At 56.2% G+C, this 24,925-nt stretch overlaps 2 protein-coding genes across 11 annotated transcripts in view; one reads left to right on the top strand and one right to left on the bottom strand.

The window, feature by feature from the left end:
- EMC1 (ER membrane protein complex subunit 1) overlaps positions 1–19,856 on the bottom strand; it is a 25,370-nt gene extending 5,514 nt beyond the window's left edge. Inside the window, exons 1-18 of one of the 10 annotated variants that reach the window (XR_016211257.1) lie at positions 19,465–19,631; positions 17,825–17,949; positions 17,174–17,239; positions 16,861–16,954; positions 15,951–16,079; positions 13,850–13,976; positions 13,153–13,302; positions 12,705–12,872; positions 12,155–12,226; positions 11,802–11,864; positions 11,073–11,195; positions 10,282–10,378; positions 9,328–10,025; positions 8,160–8,359; positions 7,862–8,011; positions 7,092–7,253; positions 5,835–5,954; positions 3,322–3,459 (exon numbers count right to left, since the gene is read on the bottom strand). Coding sequence is in view for 7 of the 10 variants with exons in the window: in XM_051858044.3 (XP_051714004.2) it covers positions 3,322–3,459; positions 5,835–5,954; positions 7,092–7,253; positions 7,862–8,011; positions 8,160–8,359; positions 9,903–10,025; positions 10,282–10,378; positions 11,073–11,195; positions 11,802–11,864; positions 12,155–12,226; positions 12,705–12,872; positions 13,153–13,302; positions 13,850–13,976; positions 15,951–16,079; positions 16,861–16,954; positions 17,174–17,239; positions 17,825–17,949; positions 19,465–19,631 (2,274 nt within the window). In the remaining 3 variants the exon portion in view is untranslated. Of the gene's footprint in view, positions 1–3,321; positions 3,460–5,834; positions 5,955–7,091; positions 7,254–7,861; positions 8,012–8,159; positions 8,360–9,327; positions 10,026–10,281; positions 10,379–11,072; positions 11,196–11,801; positions 11,865–12,154; positions 12,227–12,704; positions 12,873–13,152; positions 13,303–13,849; positions 13,977–15,950; positions 16,080–16,860; positions 16,955–17,173; positions 17,240–17,824; positions 17,950–19,464 lie in introns of those variants that run through there. The other 9 variants (XR_016211258.1, XM_008265789.5, XM_051858044.3 and 6 more) reach the window with 9 other exon arrangements.
- Positions 19,767–24,925, top strand: MRTO4 (MRT4 homolog, ribosome maturation factor). The gene is made up of 8 exons (XM_002716008.6): positions 19,767–19,907; positions 21,308–21,366; positions 22,086–22,189; positions 22,730–22,811; positions 23,068–23,135; positions 23,353–23,504; positions 24,428–24,504; positions 24,622–24,925. Exons 1-8 carry the CDS (start codon positions 19,880–19,882, stop codon positions 24,769–24,771), a joined length of 720 nt encoding a protein of 239 aa, XP_002716054.1. The 5' UTR covers positions 19,767–19,879; the 3' UTR covers positions 24,772–24,925.

The raw sequence follows: 24,925 nt of genomic DNA, 5'->3' as shown, positions 1-24,925 counted from the left end.
CTCAGTGACCCTGACACTCCTCCTCACCCACACAGTCCTCCATGCCGTTTCTCAAATACAGGGCAGCTCAGGCTTTTCTGCGAAAGGTTCTTTCCCCAGGTGGCCTATGACTAAGTCTTCCCTTCAGTGCCACCCCCCCCCCCAGTGAGATGCTCCGTGGCCACCCGCTTTAAAGCTGTGCCCCTTCCTGTCCTGTGCTCCCCTTCCCTCTCCCTGGCTGTGTTTTCCTCTGGGACAGAAGCAGTCGCCTATATAATTTACCTATTTTCTTTATTACTGGGTCCTCCCAAGTACAAGGACAGCCTAATGAGGACAGGGCTTTGTCTGTCTGGTTCACTGATGTACTTCAGTGTCTAAAAGAACGCCTGGGGACAGGTGGTTGGGCTAGCAGCTGAGAGGCTAGTTAAGACACCCACGTCCCATACCAGAAAGCCTATTCAATATCCAGCTCTGCTGAAAACCAGCAGCTTCCTGCTAATTCAGACTCTGGGAGACAACGGTGACGACTCAGGTGACTGGTTTCCTGCCACTCACATCGGAGACCCAGATTGAGCTCCTGGCCTCGGCTTCAGCTTGGTCCAGTTCCAATTGTCGCAGGCATGTCAGGAGCGGACCAGCAGATGAGAGCTCTCTGTCTCTCTCAGATAAATAAAACATAAAAATAAAGAGAGTGTCTGGCATCCAGCAGGCACTCAAGTAGTGCTGGCTGCTTCACCTCCGCAGTATTCCTTCCCAAAATTCACCAGCAGGCTAGGTCACCGCCCGCAGTGCCAGCACCCACACTGAAGCACCAGCTCCAGTCCTAGCTGCCCTGCTTTCAACCCAGCCTCTTGCTGACGCATCTGAGAAAGCAATGGAAGATGCTTCAAGTACTTGAGTCCCTGCGACCCACATGGGAGACACAGATGGAGTTCTAAGTTCCTGGCTGGCTTCAGTCTGGCCTGGGACCAGCCACTGTGGCCATTTGGGGAATAAACCAGCAGATAGATCTCTCTGTTGTGGCCGGCACTATGGCATCCCATATGGGCACTGGTTCAAGTCCTGGCTGCACCTCTTCTGATCCAGCTCTCTGCTATGGCCTGGGAAAGCAAAAGATGGCCCAAGTCCTTGGGCCCCTACACCCACTGGGGAGACCTGGAAGAAGCTCCTGGCTCTAAGCTTCGGATGGGCCCAGCTCCGGCCATTGCAGCCATTTGGTGAGTGAACCATTAGACAAAAGACCTTTCTCTCTGTCTCTCCCTGTCTCTGTAACTCTGCCTCTCAAATAAATAAATAAATAAATCTTAAAAAAAAAAAAATCTGTCACTCTGACTTTAAAATAAATAAATAAATTTTAAAAAAGAGAAAAAGGGGCTGCCGCTATGGCGTAGTGGGCTAAGCCTCCACCTCTGGCAACAGCATCCCATATGGGCGTCAGTTCATGTCCTTGCTGATCCTCTTCCAATCCAGCTTTCTGCTGTGGCCTGGGAAAGCAGTGGAAGATGGCCCAAGTCTTTGGGCCCCTACACAAACAGGGGAGACCTGGAAGAAGCTCCTGGCTCCTGGCTTCGGATCAGTGCAGCTCCGGGCATTGCGGCCATATCGGGGGTGAAACAGCAGATGGAAGATCTTTCTCTCTGTCCCTCCCTCTCTCTGTCTGTAACTCAACCTCTCAAATAAACAAATGAAATCTTTAAAAAGGAAAAGAAAGAAAGAAAACTGTCAGACCAATCGAAGTTGAGAGACACTCTTCACGGCATCTGACTCCAAAACTGTCAAGGTCATGAAAAACAAGGACCAACTGAGAAAATGTCACAGACCAGGGGGCACTAAGAAAACCTGATGACCCAATGCAGCGTGAGACCCCAGAAGGGAAGGGTGACCCCAGTGGAGAAGCGATGAAGCCCGAACAAAGCCCCGCGTGAGTGAACAGCCATGCAGCAATGCTGTCTTCTTAGAAGACAAATGGACCACAGTCCTCTAAGGAAAGCTAGGTGACGGGGCTCCGGGAACCCTATTACTATCTTTGCAGCTTTTCTTTTTTTTGAAAGATTTTATTTATTTATTTGCAAAGTAGAGTTAAAGACAGAGAGGGAGAGACAGACAGAGAAAGGTCTTCCTTTCACTGGTTCACTCCCCAAATGGCTGCAATGGCTGGAGCTGCACCGATCCAAAGCCAGGAGCCAGGAGCTTCTTCCAGGTCTCCTACATGGGTGCAGGGGCCCAAGGACTCGGGCTATCTTCTACTGCTTTCCCAGGCCATAGCAGAGAGCTGGATGGAAGTGGGGCAGCCAGGACTTGAACCGGAATCTATATGGGATGCCGGAGCTGTAGGCAGAGGCTTAGCCTATTATGCCACAGCGCCGGCCCCTCTCTGCAGCTTTTCTATAAAACTATATCAAAATAAAATGTGATTAACCTAAAATATTTGCCTAACAAACGCGAATCGAACAGTCCTACACCTAGCGAGTACTCTTTTCTGCATCTAAAATGCAAGTATGTTAGTCAGCTTTACCTTGCAAAGACAATTACACAATGGTATGCATTTTTCTAGTATAAGTCAAATGGACTTATACCTTGCTCATTGTGAACGAGTTAAAATTGACTGCTGCCACAGACAAGGCACCGCTCAACACAGAACTCCACTGAACAGCGCTGCCGGGCACTGCCTTCACGGCAGGCACCGTTCTAGTCACTGGACATATTATCACCAATCCCCCAGCAGCGCTCTGTGTCAGTGCTGTTCGTCCCACTGTGCTGGTGAAATGAAGTTTAGGCAGCCCCCATGCAATCACCCATGAACAGCTCGTCCCCGCAGAGCCGAGTCAGAACCTGAGAGTCCAACTTGGGGTCTGCACTCGGCTGCACTGCCTCCCGCTTGGTGCAACAGCAAGTGCCCCATGCTGGATCTCCCTCAGGTCCGTCTCCGCTCTGCGGACGGTGGGCCAGTGGGCTTGATGACCAAGCGAGTCTCTCAGGGAACAGTTTCACCGCCCATTATTCACCTGTCTCCCTCCCTTCTCCACCAACGAGAGTGCTGGGTCACAGAAATGGAGTTTGCAAAGGCTCCAGTAAGGGCCAACCCCGGAACGCTCTGTCAGAACACCCTCCCTCCACCAAGAGGGAGAGCTAACTACCGAGTAGTTACCAGATGCTGGCCACTGCCCTAAGCATGAGTGTCTGAAGTGACCATCACCAAGCTCAGAAGGAAGTACACTGTGTCCATTTCACAGACCATACGCCGAGGCTCAAAGGGACTGAATGACTTGCCCAGGGTCCTATATCCACCAAGTCCTAGCGCCAGAATTCAAAGCCCCTTCACTGACAGCTGCTAGGCTGCACCTTGTAGAGCACACTGCGGTCCCCCATCACGCGGCCCTGGGAGTGGACGTGCTCGCTGCTGCGTTTCCCCTTCACCGTGACGATCCGCTGCACTTCTGGGGGAATGGTCAGCTCCCAGCTCAGCTCCGTGGTGAGATCCTAGAGCAGGGCAAAGCACTCATGGTCAGCGTACACGGGGACTTGACACGGCTGCAGCTCATGTCCCACACTTCAGGATCTGCGGAAGATCCAGCACACAGCAATGCAGATCTGCTCTGGGAGGAAGCTTTATTTTAATTCTCAGTTTGATTAAGGCAGATGGCAAAGCCAGTAAGAAAAGAGAATACTTGATAATAGTCTATCATTTATCTGAGTAGGAACCACACAAGGAACACTGGTCACTTATTAAGAAAATCCAAGAACCTTGCATATGGGGTCAGCAGGCAATTACTAAGATGGCAGGGACCTCAAGATGTTTCCTGAACTGCTCTTCACAGACACAGGAAATCAACACACATTTAGTACTAAATATGTTATCATACATGCATTCTACAGATAAAGATGTGGAGCCCTTGAGAGCAGGGCAGCTGGGTGAGTAGAAAGGGGCCCAGGTGCCTCCCTAGGTGCCTGTGCTATTTCTGATCTGACCACCACACACAAGTGTATCCCTTTTGTCAAGGTTCACTGAGGCATAACCTTGTGATTTTGTACTTTTCTCAATACTGTATTATAATAAAAAATGAGCTGGGGCTGGCACCGCAGCACAGTGGGCCAAGCTGTCACCTGTGATGCTGAGCATCTCCATATGAGCACCAGTTTGAGTCCCGGCTGCTCCACTTCAGATTCCTATCCCTGCTAATGCACCTGAGAAAGCAGTGAAAGATGGCCCTCCTATCCATGTGGGAGATCCAGACGGAGCTCCAGGATCCTAGCGTTGGCCTGGACCAGCCCCAGGCATCATGGCCATTAGGGAAGTGAACTAGCAGATGGAAGATCTTTCTTTCTCTGTGTCTCCCTCTCTGAAACTCTGCCTTTCAAAAAATAAATCTTAAAAAAAAAAACAAAAAAAAAAACCTGATGAACAAAAAAATAAGGTAGAAAATATATAACATGAAAAAATTCATAATAATAAATATATTCCAATTCCACTTGAGTAAGAAAAAAAATTGGGGAGTCAGCATTGTAGCACAGTGGGTTAAGCTGCCACCTGTAATGCTAGTATCCCATGTGGGCGCTGGTTCACCATCCAGCTGCTCCACTCTGATCCAGCTCCCTGCTAATGTTGCCTTGGAGAGCAATGGAGGACAGCCCATGTCCTTGTGCCCCCATACCCACAAAGGATAGCAGAAAGAGTTCCAGGTTCCTGGCTTCAGCCTGGCCTACCTCCAGCCACTACAGTCATATGGGCAATGAACCAGGAGATGGAGATTTCTCTCTCTGGCTCTCCCTTTCTATCACTTTGGATTTCAAATAAATAAATATAATTTTTTTTAAAGAGAGAGGGTCAATGTTGTGGCACAGTGGGTTAAGCCACTGCTTGCAACACCAGTATCCCATATCAAAGTGCAGGTTCAAGTTCCACACCACTTCTAATCCAGCTCCTTGCTAATGTGCCTGCAAAACAGCAGATGGCCCATGTGCTTGAACCCAGCCACCCACATGTGAGAAAAAATGATGTTCTGGTCTCTTGGCTTCAGCCCAGCTCAGCCCCAGCTGTTGGAGCCATTTGGAAAATGAGCCAACAGTGGAAGATCTTTCTCTTCCCCTACTCCATACCCTGCCACTCTGCCATTCAAATAAATAACTTGTTGGGGCTGGTGCTGTGGCGCAGCAGGTAAAGCTGCCGCCTGCAGTGCCAGCATCCCATATTGGTGCCAGTTCCAGTCCTGGCTGCTCCACTTCCGATCCAGCTCTCTGCTATGGCCTGGGAAAGCAGTAGAAGATGGCCCAACTCCTTGGGTCTCTGCACCCGTGTGGGAGACCCGGAAGAAGCTCCTGGCTTCAGATGGGCACAGCTCCGGCCATTGCAGCTATCTGGGGAGTGAACCAGTGGATGGAAGACCTCTTTCTCTCTGCCTTCAAATAAATAAATCTTTAAAAAAAAATCATAAAAGAAAGAAGGGCTCAAATATGTTAGATTCAGAGCCAACTGACCTCCTTTCTAGAAGTAAACTTCAAGGTACACATTCTCTCCAGTTAGTCAACAACCTCACCTTCGCTCTCCCACCTGCCACCCTCCCAAGAAGGGAGACAAAGGCCCCTTCCTCTGCCGTAGACGAGTGGTGTGGAAGGGAAGCTCCGTGGGGCAGAGATTTGGCCTCCTGGGCACTGCTCTATCAGCAGCAGTGGGAACAGTGCTGCCACACAGCTGTTCTCCATCAGTATGAACAGATGGCTGGCTGAATGAGACATCAGGATTACGCTGGTCTGAGTTTACAACAGGATAAGCAGCATGGGTCACCGCTTTTAGCCAAATAACTAAGAAGCACTCACTTCTCTCTCCCAAGGAGGCTGGCAGGACCCTACTTCCCTACCTTTCGAAGCCGATATCCACTGAGCCGGCCCTGCTCTGCATCCACCAAATAGAAGAAGATGGAAGGGGCGAGCTCATGCAGCTGTCGCAGGACGTTCCGAGTGGCGGGAAACGCCGTGACCTTCAGGGGGCCCAAGAAGAGTCGTTAAAGGGAAGGCTCACACTCGCTAACCCAGACTCCCAAGGCTCATTATCGTTTCCCCAGCAAAGAGAGCCTTGAGAATGAAAGAATCACAGTCTAAAAAGAACTCAAGCCTCCTGAACTCAGTTTAGGGCTTCAATTTAGTTCTATTAAGAAGCCGAGCATTGGTGGCCAGCACTGTGGCATAGCGGGTAAGGCCGCAGCCTGCAATGTTAACATCCTATCTGGGCACTGGTTCGAGTCCTGCTGCTCTACTTCTGATCCAGCTACCTGCTAATGTACCTGGGAAAGCAGCAGAGGATGCCGAGTGCTTGGGCCCCTGCATCTATGTGGGAGACCCAGATAAAGCTCCTGGTTCCTGGCTTTGGCCTGGTCCCATCAGCTGATGGAAATCTCTCTCCATCTCTCTCTCTCTTTCTCTGTAACTCTTTCAAATAAATAAATCTTTAAAAAAAAAAAAAAAAAAAAAGCTGAGTGCTGCCAAGTATGGAAGCTCTAGGGCCCGGCGCTGTGGCGTAGCACATATAGCCACCGCCTGCAGTGCCAGCATCCCATGTGGGTGCCAGTTCAGGTTCTGGCTGCTCCACTTCCCATCCGGCTCTCTGCTATGGCCTGGGAAAGCAGTAGAAGATGGCCCGAGTCCTTGGGCCTCTGCACCCATGTGGGAGACCTGGAAAAAGCTCCTGGCTCCTGGTTTTGGATTGGCCCAGTTGCGGCCATAGTGGCCATCTGGGGAGTAAACCAGCGAATGGAAGACCTCTCTCTCTCTGTGCATCTCTGTAACTCTGCCTTTCAAATAAATAAATCTTTAAAAAAAAGAGAGCGAGATGGGACCAGTGCTGTGGTGCAGCGGGTTAATGCCCTGGCCTGAAGTGCTGGCATCCCATGTGGGTGCCGGTTCGAGACTCAGCTGCTCCACTTCCGATCCGGCTCTCTCCTGTGGCCTAGGAATGCAGCAGAAGATGGCCTGAGTCCTTAATCACAACTCTTAGGGATGGCCTCAGCACCAATGTGTGCTGACTATGGACAGCACTCCCTCTCTGGCCGGCCACCTGCATCTGACCATGCCCCAGACACACCGACTCCACCCAGTGCTCTCATCTGAGGACACGGTACCTTGTATTCGTCATCTATCAGCAGCAACACCTTGGCATAGTCCTGATCCATGACCGGGAGAAGCAGGGACTGCAAGATGGGGCGCTTCAGCACCGGGGGAGCCACCTGACTCCACTTCCCGAAAATGGGATTGAAGACATACAGAGAACTCATTCCCGTCTCCTAAAATGGGCAGGCAAATCATCAGACTCCACCCACAAGAGTGCAAATCCCAAGGGTAAATCTGGAAAGCTGGGGGCTTCGTTCAAACGTGACGGCTTCCCTCATGCCCACCCTCTGTGGGAAATCAATCCATAGCTGAAGGCGAATGGTCTCCTGGGCTCATGGCAAAAGGGAAAAACTGTCTCGGGCTCCAAACCTAACCACAAACTGGCCATGCTGAGGCACAAACACAAGGATCAAGCACCCATTCAACCCACGGACGGCCACTCCAGCAGAATGTCTGCCGCCAAGCCCTTCCTAACAATGCCAGAACGAATCCATAAAAATCCTCTCTCGTTCTGGGAGGCTGTGTCCTGCTGTCCCTCACACAGAGCAAACAGCCACGCAATACCAACAACACAGCCATGTTTGGGAGGGAAGGAAACTGGCTGAAGTCACAGCCACTTGGAAGGCAATTCCACAGCAGTGCTGGACAGCACCTCCACCCAGGCAAGACGCTGGAAAGAAACAGAGTTCTAGCCCTAAAAGTCCGCCTTGAACCCCACAGAAGCCAAGGGCCCAGGAGGAACTTATGGTGGGAAACACAGCCCCGCTCTGGCCAGCCTCACCTTGTCCTTCACCAAGAGGGTGCACTGTGGGGGGTGGGGGAAATGGGCAGTGGTTCTCTGGACCATCAGTTTAAAGGAGGAATCTGGCTTGATGTTGGGCAGATACTGCTTCCACAGGATAGTGCCAGAGCTGCTCTCAATGCCAAAAAGCTGCAAGACAAACAAATGCTGGGCTCACTACCAGAACGAGATGCCAAAGACCCATCCTACCCTTGAAACTCGGAACCCGCACCACCCCCCGCGGAGGCGCTTTGCTTCCAGAACCTCAGAAGGTTCAGGAACCCGGGAAGGCTCTCACCTTGCCAGAAGCCGTTACCATCACCATCATCTTCTGGAGGTTGAATTCGTCTCTGGCCAGGGTGTCGATGTGGATCTCATTCTTAATCTGACTTCGGGGCTTCCGGGCATCATAAAACATTTTCCAGAGGTGCGAAGTCCACGCCTGCAGCAGGATGAGCTGAGACGAGAGGCGTTTCAAGAACATACCCAGCAAGCCGTCTGGTGTCAAGGAAAAGGAAACCCAGCCCGCATCAGACCTGGTGTCCAGCAAGGAGGCACGGGCTTTCTTCCTGCCCGTCCTGTGCAGTGTCGAGTCACTCCCAGGACAGCCCAGTCTGCGTCGATGCTGACTGTCTCACACTCAGGCACAGCCATGCAGGAGCTTCCAAACCTACTTACCTGGGCTCTCACCACTTCACCTGCCTAGAGTCTTAGAAAGAGACTAGGCGATCAGGGATCAGCCATGCAGGATGCAGCCATGCTGTGAATGTCCCCTCCTCAGCCCCACGTCCAGGAGGGCCAGAGGAAGGCTGCCGCGTGCCATGATCAAGCCAAAGAGGTGCACGTGTCGGGTGCAGGTGCCTCCACTTCCCACTGTGGCCTTCCCACTTGTCAGCTGTTTAATCTGCTACTACTGGGCTGACCTGCAATCCATTCCCAGGGTCCTCATTCACTCTATCTCCCACTCCGTCAAAGAAGCCACAACCCTTCAATCTCCTCCAGAGACCAAGATTCGGTGACAGAGGCCAGGTGACATGGTAAGGAACATATGTGGTGTCTGGAGTCTGGCGGGCCTGGATTAGAGTCCCAGCTGCACTACTCACTGCTGTGTGACCTTGGGAAACATACTTAACCTTTTTGCCTCAGGTTCCTTGTCTGCTAAACGGCATGCGACCCAGAGGCTGTTGCAGAGATCAGATCACATGAGGGACATACAAGATTTGGCACAGAGCCTGGTATACAGCAAGCGCTCCCGAAAAAGGAGGAGAGCCTTTGTTTATCTTATTTTCCACCAGTCTCAATTTAAGGAAGAGAAGTGAGAGGCAAACAGGACAAGTCACAGGCAAGCAGTCCAGGTACACACAGTATGTGCCACACTGATGCATGTCAGGAAAACCAGGCGGTAAACCAGAAGCTAGCCAAGTGGGCAGATCAGGAGCAACAAGGCAGCGAGAAGCAGGTTGTACCTTGAATTGCTGGATCCAGGCAGCAGAAACAAATAGTAAACTCAAATTAATCCTCGGCTTGCGACAACTGGCAATGCCTAGGCAGAGTAGCTGGCTCAGACAGAGGAGGCCCTCAATAACTATCTGTGGGCGGGAGAGACGGAGGAGGCAGGACCAAACCAGAGCAGAGTGAACCAAGTTCATCCTAGGGGTTGGGACTGTAGTGGGTTTCAGAGGACACTGAGCTATTTCCACAGAAACCAGACCAACCCAGTCACGTCTCTCTGGATGATGGGATACAGGGCCTGACAACCTCTAGGCAGACAGGCAATGGCAACTATGACCACACTAAACCTATTCCCTCAGGCTCTCCATCCAGGGAGGTTCACAGCTGGCTCCTTCAGAGGAGGGAGGCGTTACATACACTGTCTGGGCACAATCACACTGGATATTGGTCACAGAGCTTGTTCCAAACAGAGGGCCACTTGGCTGGGCCCAGGAAGCCAGGACACCATGAGATGGTCTCTCTTGGAGCCCAACTAACAAGCCCATCCCCAGAACAGCCCCTCTGCTATCCCTACCTCTTGGGCTCTTACCTGCCTTCTTGCCAAATTCTCCTTCCAGTTCAGCCTGCGCCCCGGTGAGGGGGAGGTCCACCATCTCCAGGCACACCACTTCTGCCAGGGACTCCTCACGGCTCCACAGCACCACCTTCCCTGCTGTGGAAGTCACATTTACAACCTGAGTCTACCTCCCAGCCCTCGCAAGACTCTCCCAGGAGGCTCAGAGATCCCTACAGCCCTCCTGTGAAAACAGAACAGCAGAGCAAGCGGCTGGAACCAACAGGGCTAGAGAGGAACGTTCTATGTCCCACCCTGGCATGCCAAGGGATTGTTCAAACACAGACTCTGGAAACACACAGGGCACATACCCCCGGAGCCTTTCCCCGGAGCCCGGGGGGAGTGGGGGCCTCACCCAGCTGCTGCAGGAAGAGGAGCAGGTGGTCCTCCGTCTGCACCAGGGCGCGGTAGCCCGCCGAGTCGTCCTTCTTCAAGAACACCTGGATGTAGAGCTGCAAGCCAAGCCGGTCACTGCGGTCAGTGAGAACCCGGATGCTCTCAGAGCACCGCACCCCAGACGCAACACTGTCTGATGTCCAAACAACACAGCCACGCCTGGACGCCAGTCAGATAGCGGATATTACAACAGTGGGACCGAGGTACCTTGGACCACTCTATGAAGGAACTTGAGTATTTCACAAAACTGTGGCATTCGCGATGCTCCAATGACATCCCGCAAAGAACCGAGAGGCCACGTTCAGACTTTCCATTGAGAGTTGAAGATGCCACAGCCAAGAGGCTGAGAAACGAAGCTCGATGTCTACAGAGGCCACCCTGGGTAGTGGCACTGAGTGCAGCTCTGGAGTCAGCCCTGAGCCTGAACCCCAGCAACACGTCTCACTGGCTCTGTGACTGCAGACAGGGGGCTGAATCCCACTGGGCCACAGGTCAGTAACTGAGGCCAGGTCAGTAACAACCCTTTCACAAGACTGCTGGGAGGGCGAAGCAAGGAAAAAGCACAGGGCCTGACTCGGAGTACGTAATACCTGCTGTCACTGTTATTCACGGTGAGTCAGTGGCTCAGAAGAACTAGCACCATGTCCCGAGAGGCCTACCCAGGCCCCATGGCGGTGACCCAGCTCTGAGCAAACGAATGTTCACGCTGAGAAGCCTGCAGGACTGAATCCAGACAAGGGCTCTACCTACCCTCTCAGGCCGAGTGCCGTTCTGTTCCAGGCTAAATGTGATCGCTGTGTCCAGCAGCCGCCGGCCCGTCTCGACCAGGTAGAGGTTAATGGTGTAGGTCTGGTTGAAACAAGCCAGCGAGTTCTAGGGGTACAAACAGCATGGGTCAACTGGAGGGATTCCCCCAAAGCCAAGTGCAAGGACAGAGGCAAATACCTTAGAGAAGGAGCCAGGACAGAAAGCGAAATACAAGCAAAGGGAAATAGAAGTGCAGAGAAAGCTGAGTCCTACAGCAGAAGTGAGGGGCCCGAGGCACGAATGAGGTCACAACTGCACACGCTGTTTCAGAAGGAAGCCGGCACAGCTGTGCAGAAGCAAGGCCAGGAGCAAGGCCAGGAGCAAGGCCAGGAGGCAGGGAGGAAGCCCCAGCAGCAACTCCGACCCCAGCCAGGCTCACACACCTCCTGCAAGCGCACAGTTACCACCCAAATCCATCAGCTGAGTCCCCAAAAGTAACGGGGAAACTCAGGCCCACAGGAGAGAGTGGCTAGGAACAGATTCTAGAAATTCTACCTCCTTATCTCCCCATAAAAATGGGTCAAGAGAAACATCACTCTTGGTATCTGAGACACCCCCCATGTGAGGCTGGGAGCTCTGGGAGATCTGCTCCTCGCTTCAGCTACTCTGCCAACTTTCCTGGGTAGCCCCCCACATCTCTGGGCCCAGAACCTGCCCAATGCCATGCCCTACCTTTGGACTGGCCTTCTCTGAAAGGCTCCCCATTGGCCCATCTTCAGAACTGCCAGGTTTCTGCTTCAAGAGAAGAGGACAGGAGAAAACGCACTCAAGGGTACTCCCCAGTCACCAGAGGGCAGCTTTCATGTCTGCACCATCTCCGCACTTGGAAGAAGACACACAAGGCCTCAAGGCCTATGCCACCCCCAGGAGTCCCAGATCAAAGTGAGGTTGGCATCCTGGGGTCTCGCTTCCAGGGAGACAGGGGTGAGACCCGGGCAGGCTATCCCACTCCTGTGCCCATTTTGACTGCCAGGGCTCCTGACAAGGACAGCAAGGGAAGCCCCATTGCCATTCCCAGCACTCACCGCTTCATTCCGACAGGTCATGACCGCGGCCACTGTCTTCTCCCCAGTGGTGGCAAAGCTCACCAGGGCAGTCTGGGGGAAAAGCGAGCTGTCAGCTCCTGAATGGGGCCTGTACCGGTCAGCAGCCTTACAAAGGGTCACCTGTCAGGGTCAGCCCTTCACCCCCAACCCCCGCCATGGAGTGGAAAGTGCTCTCAACTTTGGAACATAACATCTGAGAGCAGAGGGAGGTCCCAATTCACCTGTGAATGAAAACAGGACGCTCCTCTATGTCAACACAGGCACAAGTCAATCCTAACCCCCCTGCGGCTCTGAGAAACCACAGGGCAGCTCTAATCTATGTCCCCACTGCAGACTCAAAGAAGGGCACCGGTTTTATTTTAAGATCCTCTGCAGCTTCCCCAAGGGAAAGCCTCGCGTGCCCAAACCGCTGATGGGACGGTGTCATGAGTGCCCAGCAAATGCCTCCAGCTTCAAGGCCTTGGCTCCCAGCACCCACGTCTCGGCCCGACTCTCCTGAACCCTAGCGAGGCACACGGCCTGCAGTTACCTGGGGGAAGTTCTTGAGCAGGCTCAGGGCCCCGTGATGGTAGTTCAGAAGGGCGTAGTGGCTTGCGGACAGCTGCAGAAAGAACTGGGCCCGAGATGGATCCACTGGGTTGGGCTGCGTGGGCAGCACACGGGGCTGGAATCCACTTCCAAATTCTAAGTCAAGAGACTGCGAGGCCACGAAGGAAGATCAGAGCCGGAAGGCAACAAGTCAGTGCCCCTCCTTGCCTAGGGAAGTAACTGGGCCAGAGCAGGTGGCTCCACAAGCACCCCTTCAGCTCCCCCAAAGGGAAGTGGCCCATTTCCCCCACACCCAGTCAGCCAGAGGCCTTGCTGCCACAGGTCAGCAAGGAAGCAGCAAGCCTGGCCCAAAGACCCTCCAGGGGAGCTCCTGCCACCCTCTCAGCCCCGAGGGGAGGCCTCAGGCTGGGGCGGCTGCAGCCTCTCACCTGCAGTGGGATCTGCCTCAGCTCCCACTCCGTCTCCAGGGCCAGAGTTTGGAGGGATCGTGAGCTCGGGTCAGGGCACACCAGGACAGCGTCATCCACTATGCCACAGGCTCCAGTGAGGCGCTGCAGCCACGGAGTTGAAACCCTGACCTGCGGGGGAGACACTGCACGGGAGGGGGGGAAGGGCTGCACTCCCCTCACGGCCCATCAGCGACATCGCTGCCAGAGTCCCACTGGGGGACTCCAAAGGGTCACAGCTCATTCCACAGGTGTGCTTCCTCCCCCACTCTACCTGCCCCCAACCTCCAAAGTCAGAAGAAAAAACAAACAAACAAACAAAAAAACCCAGGAGACACCTTCTGGTCCCTGGAAGAATATAGCAGGTAACTTTTGTACCTGAAGCTTCAGACAAGCATTTGTCTACCATGTGTGGGTTCCTGTGGCTATTTCACGGCACTCTCTCAGAAGACACCCACGGGCAATAGTAGATCCTAATTTTTCAGCCCCCCAAAAGAATTCCATGTGCATAAGCAAAGACATTAAATAAATGCTGGATGAGAAGGGAGCCATAATGAACAGGGACCATAATGGCTCTGGCACGCGCCTAGCCCAGTTCCCGGGTCCCCAGTGCCAAGAAGGCCTCCGTCCAGTGCCCTCCCCACTGACGAAACTCCTTGAGCCACACACCCTCCCGTACCTGCTGAACAATCTCTCCGTCCTCCACATTGAACTTGACAATGTTCACATGGCTGAAGGGAACCACGCCAAGGGCCCACACCACCCCGGAGCCATAGGAGTACACCATCTGGTAGTGGATGCTGTCGCTGAGAGAGGGAAGGCAAGCAGGAAGAACAGCTTTAGTCCTAGGACAGGGCACCCTCAGGGCCTCCCGACACCAGGGCTGCTGGTCCCTATCCAGATGCCACCAACTGGCCGTCCCCAAAGAAGTCCAGTCTGGCTCATGCAGTTTTGGGATTTTCTCTTGTTTGTTTTGCTTTATCTATCTCATTTATCTGAAAGGCAAAGACACAGACATCTTTCATCTGCTGGTTCATTTCCCAGATGCCCACAACAGCTGGGGCTGGACCAGGCCAAAGGCAAGAGCCCAGAGTTCAATCTGGGTCTCCCATATGGATGGCAGGGGCCCACACACGTCAGTCATTACCAGTGAGTCCCATGGTACACATCAGCAGGAAGCTAGAACTGGGAGTGCAGCTGGGACAGACATAAACTCTGGCACTCTGATATGGTGTGTGGGTATCCCAAGCAACATCTTAACCACTAGGCCCCTTGTTTTGAATTTGAGTCAGTTGTCAACATTAGAGCTAAGATTCTACACCAAAATCCAACTTCAGCTTTTTAAAATTTCTTCAAGTTTTATTTGACTAGTTACTTGAAAGGCAGAGTGAGAGAGATAACAGAGAGAGAATTTCGATCCACTAGTTCACTCCTCAAATGCCCCCCATGGCTGAGGTTAGACCAGGCCAAAGACAGGAGCCCAGAACCCAATCCAGGTTTTCCACGTGGATGGCAGGGACCCAAGCGCTTCAACCATCACCTGCTGCCTCCCAGGGTGCACATTAGCAGGAAGCTGGATTGGAAGCAGAGCAAGAACTCAAACCCAGGCACGCTGACACGGGATGTAGGCATCCCAAGTGGTGTCTTAACCAACAGTGCCAAAAACCGACCCCAGCTAGCTCTTCTTAATGACAGACAATGTGGCAACACCAGGCCTACCCACAGCCCATAGGGCACCAGTCACCTAACAAGGCTGATCCCTTGGGGGATGCCGGGGAACTGCAATTCCCTGCAGCCCCTATGGGGCCTGTGCTGCTACCAGATGCTCTGCACTTGGCGCATGGGAATTTGAGCTTGGATCCCTGCCAGAGACTTTGGAAACACCCGCAGCTGCCCTGGGGAGATTGACTGTTTCCCATGCTCCCTCCTGCCCCTCGTCAGCACAGGATATGAGCTTGGATCCCTGCCAGAGACTCTGGAAACACCCACAGCGGGCCTGGGCAGGTCTTCTCCTCACTCTCTCCTGCTCCTTGTCAGCTTCAACGCTTTCCACAACAGGATCTCTGGAAACCACCTCAAACCTCACCCCGCTCCTTCCATTGGGCTAATTCTTCTTCTTCTTTATTCTTTTTTTGTTTTTTCTTTTTAAGATTTATTTATTTACTTACTTGAAAGGCAGAATTACAGAGAGGGAGGACAGACAAAAAGGGTGATCTTCCACCCACTGGTTCACTCCCCAAATAGCTGCACCGGCTGGGGCTGGGCCAGGCTGACGCTGGGAGCCCACATTTGAGTCTCCCGCATGGGTGTCAGGGACCCAGGCACTTGGGCCATCATCTACTACTTTCCCAGGTGCAGTGGCAGGAGCTGGATCAAAAATGGAGCAGCCAGGACTCAAACCAGTGCTCAGACGGGATGCCGGATGTAGGCGGTGGCCTCACCCGCTACACCACAATGCCAGCCCCAGTTGTGCTGATTCTTAATATGAATGGAAGGCTCAGTCTCACCTGAACTACAAGTCAAAAAGCCCGAGGTACCGTGGCCATGAGCGAGCCAGCGGCTCCCGCTCTGACACCCTGGTTTGAGAGTTCTCTCCTCGCTGCAAAGGGAACTCCTAACAGAGCCACAGGTTTTGTGCTCAGGCCCCCGTCTGGTGGCTGCAACACTCTCTACACGCTAGCAGCACAGGACCAGCCTGGGTCAAAGCCAACCGCGGGGAGGAAGAGGGTCCTGTGCGGAGCAGGACGAGGCCGCTGTGGCCCCCAAGGAGGTGGCCTTACCTTTCCGGGAGGTGCTCCACCCACTTGAGGTGGCCACTGGAGAGGTGGTGGAGGGCAAGGGTGGTCCTCTTCAGGACGGCGACGTACCTCACCGACCCCTGCAGGCCCACCAGCCCGAGCGCCTGGAAACTGAGCAGAGGCACAGGTGAGCACGGCCCCACGCCTGCAGAGCCTCAGGCTAGGGCTCCACCTGGAACACTGCCACTGCTGCTGGCTGGGCAGGAAGACAGGCCCAGGGGTCGCACCTGACTCTGTCCTCTGTTGACTCGAGAGTCTACACTCACAACCATCGGGCCACACTGCTCCCCAGAGCCCCCGAATCTCCTCAGAGCTGTTCCCATCCCCTGGGACTTCACAGTAACCAGCAAACCCTCCACCACGCGGCCACCGGATGGAGCCGTCATGATTCAGCCGCCTGCCTGCCTGCCTCCCCAGAGAGAAGCCGCCATCACCATCCTCGATGACAGAAACCGTTACACTTACACGTGTGCCAGGGGCCCAGCCACCACGTGTTTACCCAGGAAATCACTACCCTAAGATGTGGAGGCCAAGGCAAAGGACCCTGTAATTCAGACAAGACGAGACCGCAGCTCAAGCTGTTCTCCAAACCGAAAACTACACGTGGAACATGGCAAAGCCACAGATCACCGCACGGTGAGGAAGGCATCGAGGAGGAGAATGAACTCTACACCCGGCACAGAGCTCTGCGCCCAGCAAGCGCCCGGTGAGCGTGCACTGACTTAACGTGCTGCACAACCTCAAGCGCACCGAGGATGGGCATTCGACGGTCTGCGGCTCTTCAGTGGGCCCTGAGGAAAGGGTCCAGAGGCCTGGGGTCGCTCTCCATGCATTTCTGGCTGCCCGCAGAGCCCCAAACCCAGCCACAATGGAATTCGGCTTCCGCCCTCACCTGCCGCTGTCCAGGGTGATCTCCCAGTTCAGGCCCCCAATGTTAGTCTCCCAGGAACGCATGATTCGGCCTCCATTGGACACAGTGATTGCATCTGGAAGAGGCAAAAAGCTGGTGAAGTCATTTCCTGGACTTGCTCCGCCAGCTGCTGGGGTCCAGGAGCAGGGGCCCCACCTCTGACGTGTGAACGCAAACAGCCTTCACTGCCAGGAGCCCCCTTCTCCTTTTCCTACCAGACCCTGCAGGAAGGCAGGGACCAGGGACTACACGAGGGGCCTCCCCCACGAAGGAGACACAGCAGGCCTCGGCTCACCCTGTCCCTGGAGCAGCATGGCATCCACAGCCCCTTCCGCCGTGCCCTTGTCAACGTGGCGCCACACTGAGAGAAACAAAAGCCAGACGTTAGCCGACGGAGCACTAGGAGAGAACTGAGGACATCCTGCTGTGCACGGGGGCATCCAAGGCTGCTTCGAGGGTGGGAGGAGTGCTGCTGAGGGGGAACGATTCAGCCCCCTGCAGCAAGTACCGGGGGAGGCTCTGCACTGCCATCCCCACCCCACCAGCACCCGGATAGACAAGCACGGCAAGATGAACGAAATCCATCCGATTCCCAGGAGAAGCAGCCATTGTAAATCCCACTTCCACAACGCCAGTGCCTGAAGCCCAGCGGAGGGAGTAACAGAGGGGGCGCAGGCTGGAACAGGGGCTTCCGCAGCCACACTGCACGTGGGGGGCTCTGAATCCAGGCTGAGGGAATCAACCCACAGCGGCCTGCTAACAGGAGTGTGTTAACTACTCAGACAAGAAAGAAAAGGAAAACAAGAAAGAATCAGAGCCCACTACGAGAGGCACCTCTAGGACTTGGGACCCAGCCACACAGGTCTGAGCGCCGGGCCGCTCAGGTTCTCCGAGGCCAGCCTGCCCGCCCCCGAGCTGAGCGGTCCCGGTCCCGCGGCTCACTCACAGATCTCCCCGGTGCGAGAATTTAATGCCGCGATCACGTTCTTCTCTGTGGCCACAACCAACTTCTTGGATCCGGGGGAAAATTCCAAGGAGGCGAACTTAAGCTTCCCAACATACTGCTGTCTCCTGAGAAGAGGGTGCAAGGGGACACGAGGGCCCCAAACCATCAGGCACAAACGCTGTGGCAGTGGACAAGTCACAGGGCCACCCCCACCACCCTCCTGAGGACGCACAAGAAACGCTCGCTCATAAACAGACGATGCCGAAAGCAAGATTCCCATGCATGGAGTCGGACGCACAGGAACGAGAGGGGAGAAGGACCTCCTCACAGGAGAGAAAGACCAGGTCTTCCAGCTAATGCAATGCATAAGGGGCGTCCACAAGAACAGAAGCCGATGCTGGAACAAACAGCACACTCTTCCCCGCTGTCAGTGACAAACGTGGATCTGCAGCTTATAAACAAGAGTAGGGACGCCACCTTGCCAAGCTTCCCTTCCCGTCACTGCGCTCTGGATAATAAAGCACGCAGGCACGCCAACAAGACCCCAGAGACGGGGCTGGGCCTCTGTTCTCTCCAGCCCTTGCCAGCCCACACCCTGGGCACCCATCTGCATCAGTGCTCATGCTGTGCCTGGGCTGGGTCACTTTCAGCACCCTGCACCAGCACCAAGGGAGTATGGTCCCTCTCGAGATGGAAACCACCGCGTATGGGCGGTACCTACACACTGCAGCTAATGCAAGACCAGCACGTTCAGCACCTGTGGCGTGTGCAGCTCGGTCTCGTTTATTAAATTAAAAAAAAAAAAAAAAAAAAGGCTAGGTGCTGTGGTGCAGAGGATTAAGCCATCACTCCCAATACCAGCACCCTGTGTTGCATGGCGATTCGAGTTTGGGCTGTTTGTTCTACTTCAGATCCAGTTCCCTGCTGATGGGCCTGGGAAGGCAGTGGAAGATGCCCAAGCACGTGGGCCCCTGCCACTCACGTGGGAGACCAGGGTTGGAGCCCCATGGCTCCCGGCTTTGGCCTGGCCCGGCCCTCTGGGGAGCAAACCACTCCATTACCATATACCATGACCCTCTCGTTATGCATTGCATTAGCTGGAAGACTGTCAGTGTTTCTCTTCAACTAGGAGGTCCTGCTCCCCTCTCCATCTCTCCCTCTCTGTTGCTCTTTCAAGTCAATACATAAATACTTAGAAACAAGAAAAAGAAACTAAGTTAGCAGAGGCAGATTTTTATGATCTTTGACAGTTTGTACGCGTGTTTTCACATACTCCATTCTCACTGTACCCACTGAACAATCCCACGCACGCCCGGCCGCAGGGAGCCCTGTCACCGCCACCCCACGCACGCCTGGTCGCCGGGGGCCGCGTCTGTCACCGCCCACCAGAACCCCACAGGGCCGGTTTCGGGCGGGCATCCCGCACCGTCCCACAAGCACTCCCCCCAATGCTCGGCTTAGTGCACCTCGTCCTAAAATTCTTCTTTTTGGAAGAAGAGATCCCCGTTTTCATTCTGCACTGGGGCCCGCAGGTCCGCAGCCGACCCCGCGACATGGTAACCTCCCGCCCGTTAGCAGGTCGGACGCAGGTGCTGGGAAAACAACCACCTGCTTCCCGAATCACCCCAACGCGCACGCACCAGTCAAACTTGCCCACTTGGTCCTCGTAGACCGCGGCCGCAGGGATGAGCAGCGCAGCCCAGAACCAGAACCGGGAAGCGGACGCCGCCGCCATGACAGGCCCGAGGCCCCGCCCGCCGCCGGCCCGGCATGCACCGGGTCGCAGGCTCCGCCTCCCTGGAACCATAGAGTTGAGGCCGCTCGCCAGGCCTTCGGTAGGGCGCTCAGTGCCCGGAGGACTCCAGGACGCTCCGGCAAGCCGCCCTGCAAGCACAGGCGAACCCGTGAGCGGCGGCACGGCCAGGGGAGACAGGTCGCAGGGCAGATCGGGTCAGGCACACGCGAGGGCAGCCTCCAAGGCGCGTCCCAGAGGCCCCCGCGCCGCCGGGGTCCTAGCGAGCCGCACCACTTTCAGCCGCACGTGGCTCCAGCGCGATGCCCAAGTCCAAGCGGGACAAGAAAGGTGGGCCGAGCGGGAGACGGGACCCAGCGGTGGGGCTTTGGGGCGGCGGGGCCCGGAGCGCGTCCCCGGGACGTCCGTGGGGAGCTCGCCGCGAGCTGGCGTGGGTCCCGGGGCGGCGGGATCACCGGCGGGAGCTGGAGCCCGGGCGGGGAAACCAGCTCTGTGGCCTGGCTTCCAGCGCTTTTGCGAGCGTCCAGGCTGGGCCGCGTCCCCCACCGCAGCCTCTCCCCGTTTTCCCTCTGTCTCTGCGCTCCCGCCGCCCTGGCTGCCTTTCCCGAGCTGCGGAACAGGCGTGTCCCCGCGTCTGACTCTCTGCTTGCGTTTCCTTTAGCCCCACGCACGCAGATGCCCCCGTCCCCATATGCCTGGACTTTGTCCGTCCAGGAGAGGTGCCTCCTGAGACACCGTTCCTGGCGTCTGTCACTCGGGAGCTTTGGCATCTTCAACAGTGCTTAAGGGTCTGGGACTTGTTGGGCATTGGAGGATGCGGCACTTAGGACAAGGACGTCCTCGCTAATCGCTTTAGTCGTGCACTAATCACGGATCCCCCAAGGTATAAGAAGCGGGATAAACGGGGTTTGTCAGATCGTGGTGGCCCTCGTGGAATAAACGTGGTGCAAAGAGGTGGAAGTGACATCCTGTGTAGTGCGGTTCCGGGAGGGCCCCACTGACGAGCAGAAGCCTGGGCGGTCTCGGGGGGAACGCGCCGTGCAGGGTCCCGAGGTAGGGAAACGCCTGGCTTCCTGGAGCTTAATCCGAGCGGCGATGGGAGGGGTCTTTAGTGTCAGAGGCTGGTAGCCTGGGTGAAGGTGGGGGCAGAGGGCGAGTAAGGCTGACGCTGGCCGAGTGGGAGCAGCGGGTATCGTGGGAGTGAGTGGCTGTGTTTCATTTGCCCTCCTCTCTCACACTGGCCGCTGACTGGTGTGCTCGCCTTTGTCCGCTGTGCCTTGTGCAGAGGGACTGCGAGTGCCGGGCAGGGTGCGCAAGGGGACATTGCCGGTGGTGCTGTGTTAGGTGTTTGGCAGGATTTGATTCCTGGTCAGATCTGGCACGTGGCAGCTCCTCTGGGTAGGGGACACATAACAGCCCGGCTTGCCACAGCTCAGGCCGGCCGGAGCAGGCCAGCAGCCGGAGCACGCCTCACCTGGGACTGGAAGTAGAGACTTGGGGGTCAGCCCAAGGGGCTAAGGGACTCCAGACCCGGGAACGCTGGGACGTAGGCCTCCAGGGACGCTGCGAGAAGCGACGGCAGCAGAGGCCTGGCTGCCTCCCCTCAGGCCGCCTGGTCCAGCCGAGCTACTGAAGCGGAGAAGGAGATGGGTCCCCAGGGCGGAGAAGGAGATGGGTCTCCAGGCGTGCGGATGTCTGATCGTCACTCCGCTTGTTTTCCCTTGTGGTAGTGTCCTTAACCAAAACTGCCAAGAAGGGCTTGGAGCTGAAGCAGAACCTGATAGAAGAGGTGAGCGCCTGTTCTTGACTCTCGGAGCTTGCGTTGGGTGGGTTTCGAAGGGCGGACACAGGCGCCCGTTTCCTCCTGAGCAGCCCCCCGGCAGGACTGGTGCGGTGAGGCCCTGCAGCTTGGCCGCGTCTCAGGCCAGGTGGTCGCACGTGTTTTCCCACTGCGTCCTAGTGATGGGCTGGCCATCTCAGAGCTGGGGTAACTGACGCTTGGGTTCAGCAGGATGCCCGCCATCCGAACACGGGGGGTCACCAGGAGTGGGTGACCACACTGCTTCCGACCTGCCAGTCCCGGGCCCCGGGCTGGGTGAGCGCAGGGTCTCCTGCACCAGTTGCATTGCTTAGGGCTGGAATTTCACCCGAGCCGCTTCCCCTGAGAGCAGATAAGTCCTCATGTTTCTCCTTAGTGGGACCCTCCCCAGAGCGAGTAAACGTTTCTGGGTTACCCTTGGACAAAGCAGAGAAGTGTTGTCTGCTATGATTGCAGATGAGTTGGGGTGGGGTAGAGCCATGGGGTCTGGGCTACTGGCTCCACTTTGGCCATACCCAGCGGTCCTGGTTTCGGTAATGGAGGTAAAGGGACAACAGGGTCAGGGCGTCCAGGTCCTAGGGCTTGTGCAGTTATGGGGCCCAAAGCAGAGGCTTTCCCATTGGAGACCAGAGCGGTGCCCAGCCCATGCCGTCCCTGGGATCCGGGCAACTCCCTGACTTACCCCACAGCTGCGGAAATGCGTGGACACGTACAAGTACCTGTTCCTCTTCTCCGTGGCCAACATGAGGAACAACAAGCTGAAAGACATCCGGAACGCCTGGAAGCACAGCCGGTGAGCCGGTGCCTGGGTCCCACGGCGCCCCACCCTGGGACTCCTAGCCAAGGCGAGGCTGGCTTTGAGCTCCGCAGAGGCAGGAAGTGGTTGTTAACGCAGGGATGGTTGGGATGTGGCCCCTAATGCTGGAGCTCGGGCCTTCTAGGAGCACCGCGCCAGGTTTAGAGCTGTCGTCTGTGCTCGGGGGCACACCCAGCGCTGTCCTGGCTGGGGTCGTGCTCGTGCGGACGGCTCTGGGGTGGCTCTCTGGCTGCGCTGGCTCTGGTTCAGGCTGTGGCACGTGCCTCTTCCATATGCCCAGGCCAGGAGGGGTCCCACACAGAATGCACAGCGTGCCCGTGGACAAGATACGGCCGTTGTCGGGGGGAGATAGTGGAAGAGTCCCTGGGCCGGGCACAGAGTGTGGTGGGCTGTGGTGTGGAGAAGTGGGGTCCTCTGGCCATGCCCCCTGGGCCTGGGTCAGCGTGGTGCTGGAGACCTGGGCTGGTTGATGTTGACCTGGGCGGGTCCCTCACAGACACCTTGTTTTCTCGGTAGGATGTTCTTTGGCAAAAACAAGGTGATGATGGTGGCTTTGGGCCGGAGCCCGGCTGATGAGTACAAAGATAACCTGCATCAGGTACATCACCAGCCCTCGGCGGGGGGGCGGGCAGAGCTGCCTACTGCTGCTCCCCATGTGCCCCGAGCCACGTGGCGGCCCCTGGTAGGGAGAGCAGGGCTCGGGTTTTCCATAACCTCCAGACCGAGGGAGCAGCCGCCTTCCCCCAGCCCACGATGTCTCGCGCCCTGGCCACGCGTCCCCGGTGGGTGCAATCCCTCTGGTAGAGCGCCGGTGCTGGCCCGGTGCGAGCGGACTGGCACGCTGTGGCTTGCAGGTCAGCAAGAAGTTGCGGGGTGAAGTCGGCCTCCTTTTCACAGACCGCACCAAGGAGGAGGTGAATGAGTAAGTGGGGGGGACCGGAGGAGGACGGCAGGGGAGGGGGGACCCCAGGAGGGGTGCCACTGCCTTGGAACTGGCCCCTGGAAGCGTCCTCACAGGTGGGTGGGCTGTGACCAGGCCCTTCTCTGCCCTCTGCACGGAGTTGCCGGCTGGCAGCTGGCCAGTTCTGGGGGAGGGGCCACGAGGAGCCCCCCCTCCCACTACTTTCTTCTTCCCTAAGGTGGTTCACAAAGTATGCGGAAATGGACTACGCGCGAGCTGGGAACAAAGCCACTTTCACCGTGAGCCTGGACCCAGGGCCGCTGGAGCAGTTCCCCCATTCCATGGAGCCACAGCTGAGGCAGCTGGGCCTGCCCACTGCCCTCAAGAGAGGTATGGCTGTCCCCGCAGCTCATGGCCACGGCTAAGGGCGCAGGGGTCAAGCACCTCCATTCTGGCTCAGCGAAGCATTTCTTGCTGCTGCCGTTTTGATTCATTTATTTGACAGGCAGAGTGACAGGTTTTCCACCTGCTGGTTCACCCCCCAGGTGGCCCCAGCAGCTGTGGGCCCGGCTGAAACTGGGAGCCTAGAGCTCCACCTGCGTCTCCCATGTGGGTGGGAGGGGCTGAGGCACTTGATTAGCAGGAAGCAGCACTCTGGTGTGGGATGGGGGTCCCCAGCAGCCGCTCACCCACCCCTCAGCGAGGTATTTCTGTAAGCCCCACCCTGTTAGGTGACAGTGAGTGAAGAGTGCCCGCTCACAGCTGGGGTGAAAGTGGATGGCACTTGCAGCCAGGGCGTGCGTGGGAGGGCTGCAGGGGGCAGCCGCTGCCTCGTGTGCTGGAGCTGGGAAGGCGGAGGAGCTTGCCTGATTCTTGCCAACTCTGCGCAGTGAGCAGCAAGGCTGTGTGGGCCATCCGTGCCCGGAGTAACTCGGGGCCAGCGTTATGGCACAGCTTTTCAAGTCGCCACTGGCGACACTGACAAGCTATATTGGAGTGCCAGTTCAAGTCCCAGAAACTCTGCTTCCAATGCAGCTTCCTGCAAATAAAGCAGCAGATGCTGGCCAAAGTGCCTGGTTCCCTGCCACCCGTGAGGGAGACCAGGATGGAGTTCCAGGCTCCTGGCTTCAGCCTGGCTCAAACCTGGCTGTTCCAGGCATCTGGAAAGAACCAGTGAATGGAAGGTCTCTCTCTCCCTCTCTCTCCCTCTCTCTCCCTTTCTCTCCCTCCCTTCCTCCCTCTCTCCCTCCCCCCCCTCCCCTCCCCACAAATAAAGTCATAACTTTAGAAGTAACTCGGGGCCACCTCCGCAGGTGTGGTGACCCTGCTGTCTGACTATGAGGTGTGCAAGGAGGGCGACGTGCTGACGCCGGAGCAGGCCCGGGTCCTGGTGAGTCTGTCCGCGGGGCTGTGCTGGGAGCATCCCTCTTGCCTGCCACGGGCATCCCCCCCCACACCGGATCTGCGCTCGCGTCTCCCAACTCCCGGCTTGCCGTGTCTCTTGCAGAAGCTTTTTGGGTATGAGATGGCTGAGTTCAAGGTGACCATCACATACATGTGGGATGCCCAGTCTGGAAGGTTCCAACAGATGGGAGACGACTTGCCAGAGGGCATGTCCGAGTCGGCGACAGAGTCGGAGGAAGATGAGAATGACTGAGTTGTGGCCTCTGGACGGCAGGGCTTGGCTGGACGTGCGGCGGTGCCGGGAGCAGCTGTGACTGAAGTCAAGGGAGGGCCACGGGGACTGTGCTTCTGCAAAGAATAAACTCCACCCACAGGCGCTCCCTGTGGACGAGAGACTTTTCCCCGGA

Source organism: Oryctolagus cuniculus, chromosome 7 (assembly GCF_051225735.1).
Source record: "Oryctolagus cuniculus isolate XC-2025 breed Fujian yellow rabbit chromosome 7, ASM5122573v1, whole genome shotgun sequence".
Taxonomy (NCBI): Eukaryota; Metazoa; Chordata; class Mammalia; order Lagomorpha; family Leporidae; genus Oryctolagus; species Oryctolagus cuniculus.
This window is presented reverse-complemented; position numbering and strand designations above follow the sequence as displayed.

Excerpts from the sequence above, each read along its gene's own strand:
- MRTO4 (XM_002716008.6), top strand. The coding sequence starts at position 19,880 with ATGCCCAAGTCCAAGCGGGACAAGAAAG. Across the intron at positions 19,908-21,307 it reads GTCCAAGCGGGACAAGAAAG|TGTCCTTAACCAAAACTGCC; the intron begins GTGGGCCGAGCG and ends CCCTTGTGGTAG. Across the intron at positions 22,812-23,067 it reads ACAAAGATAACCTGCATCAG|GTCAGCAAGAAGTTGCGGGG; the intron begins GTACATCACCAG and ends TGTGGCTTGCAG.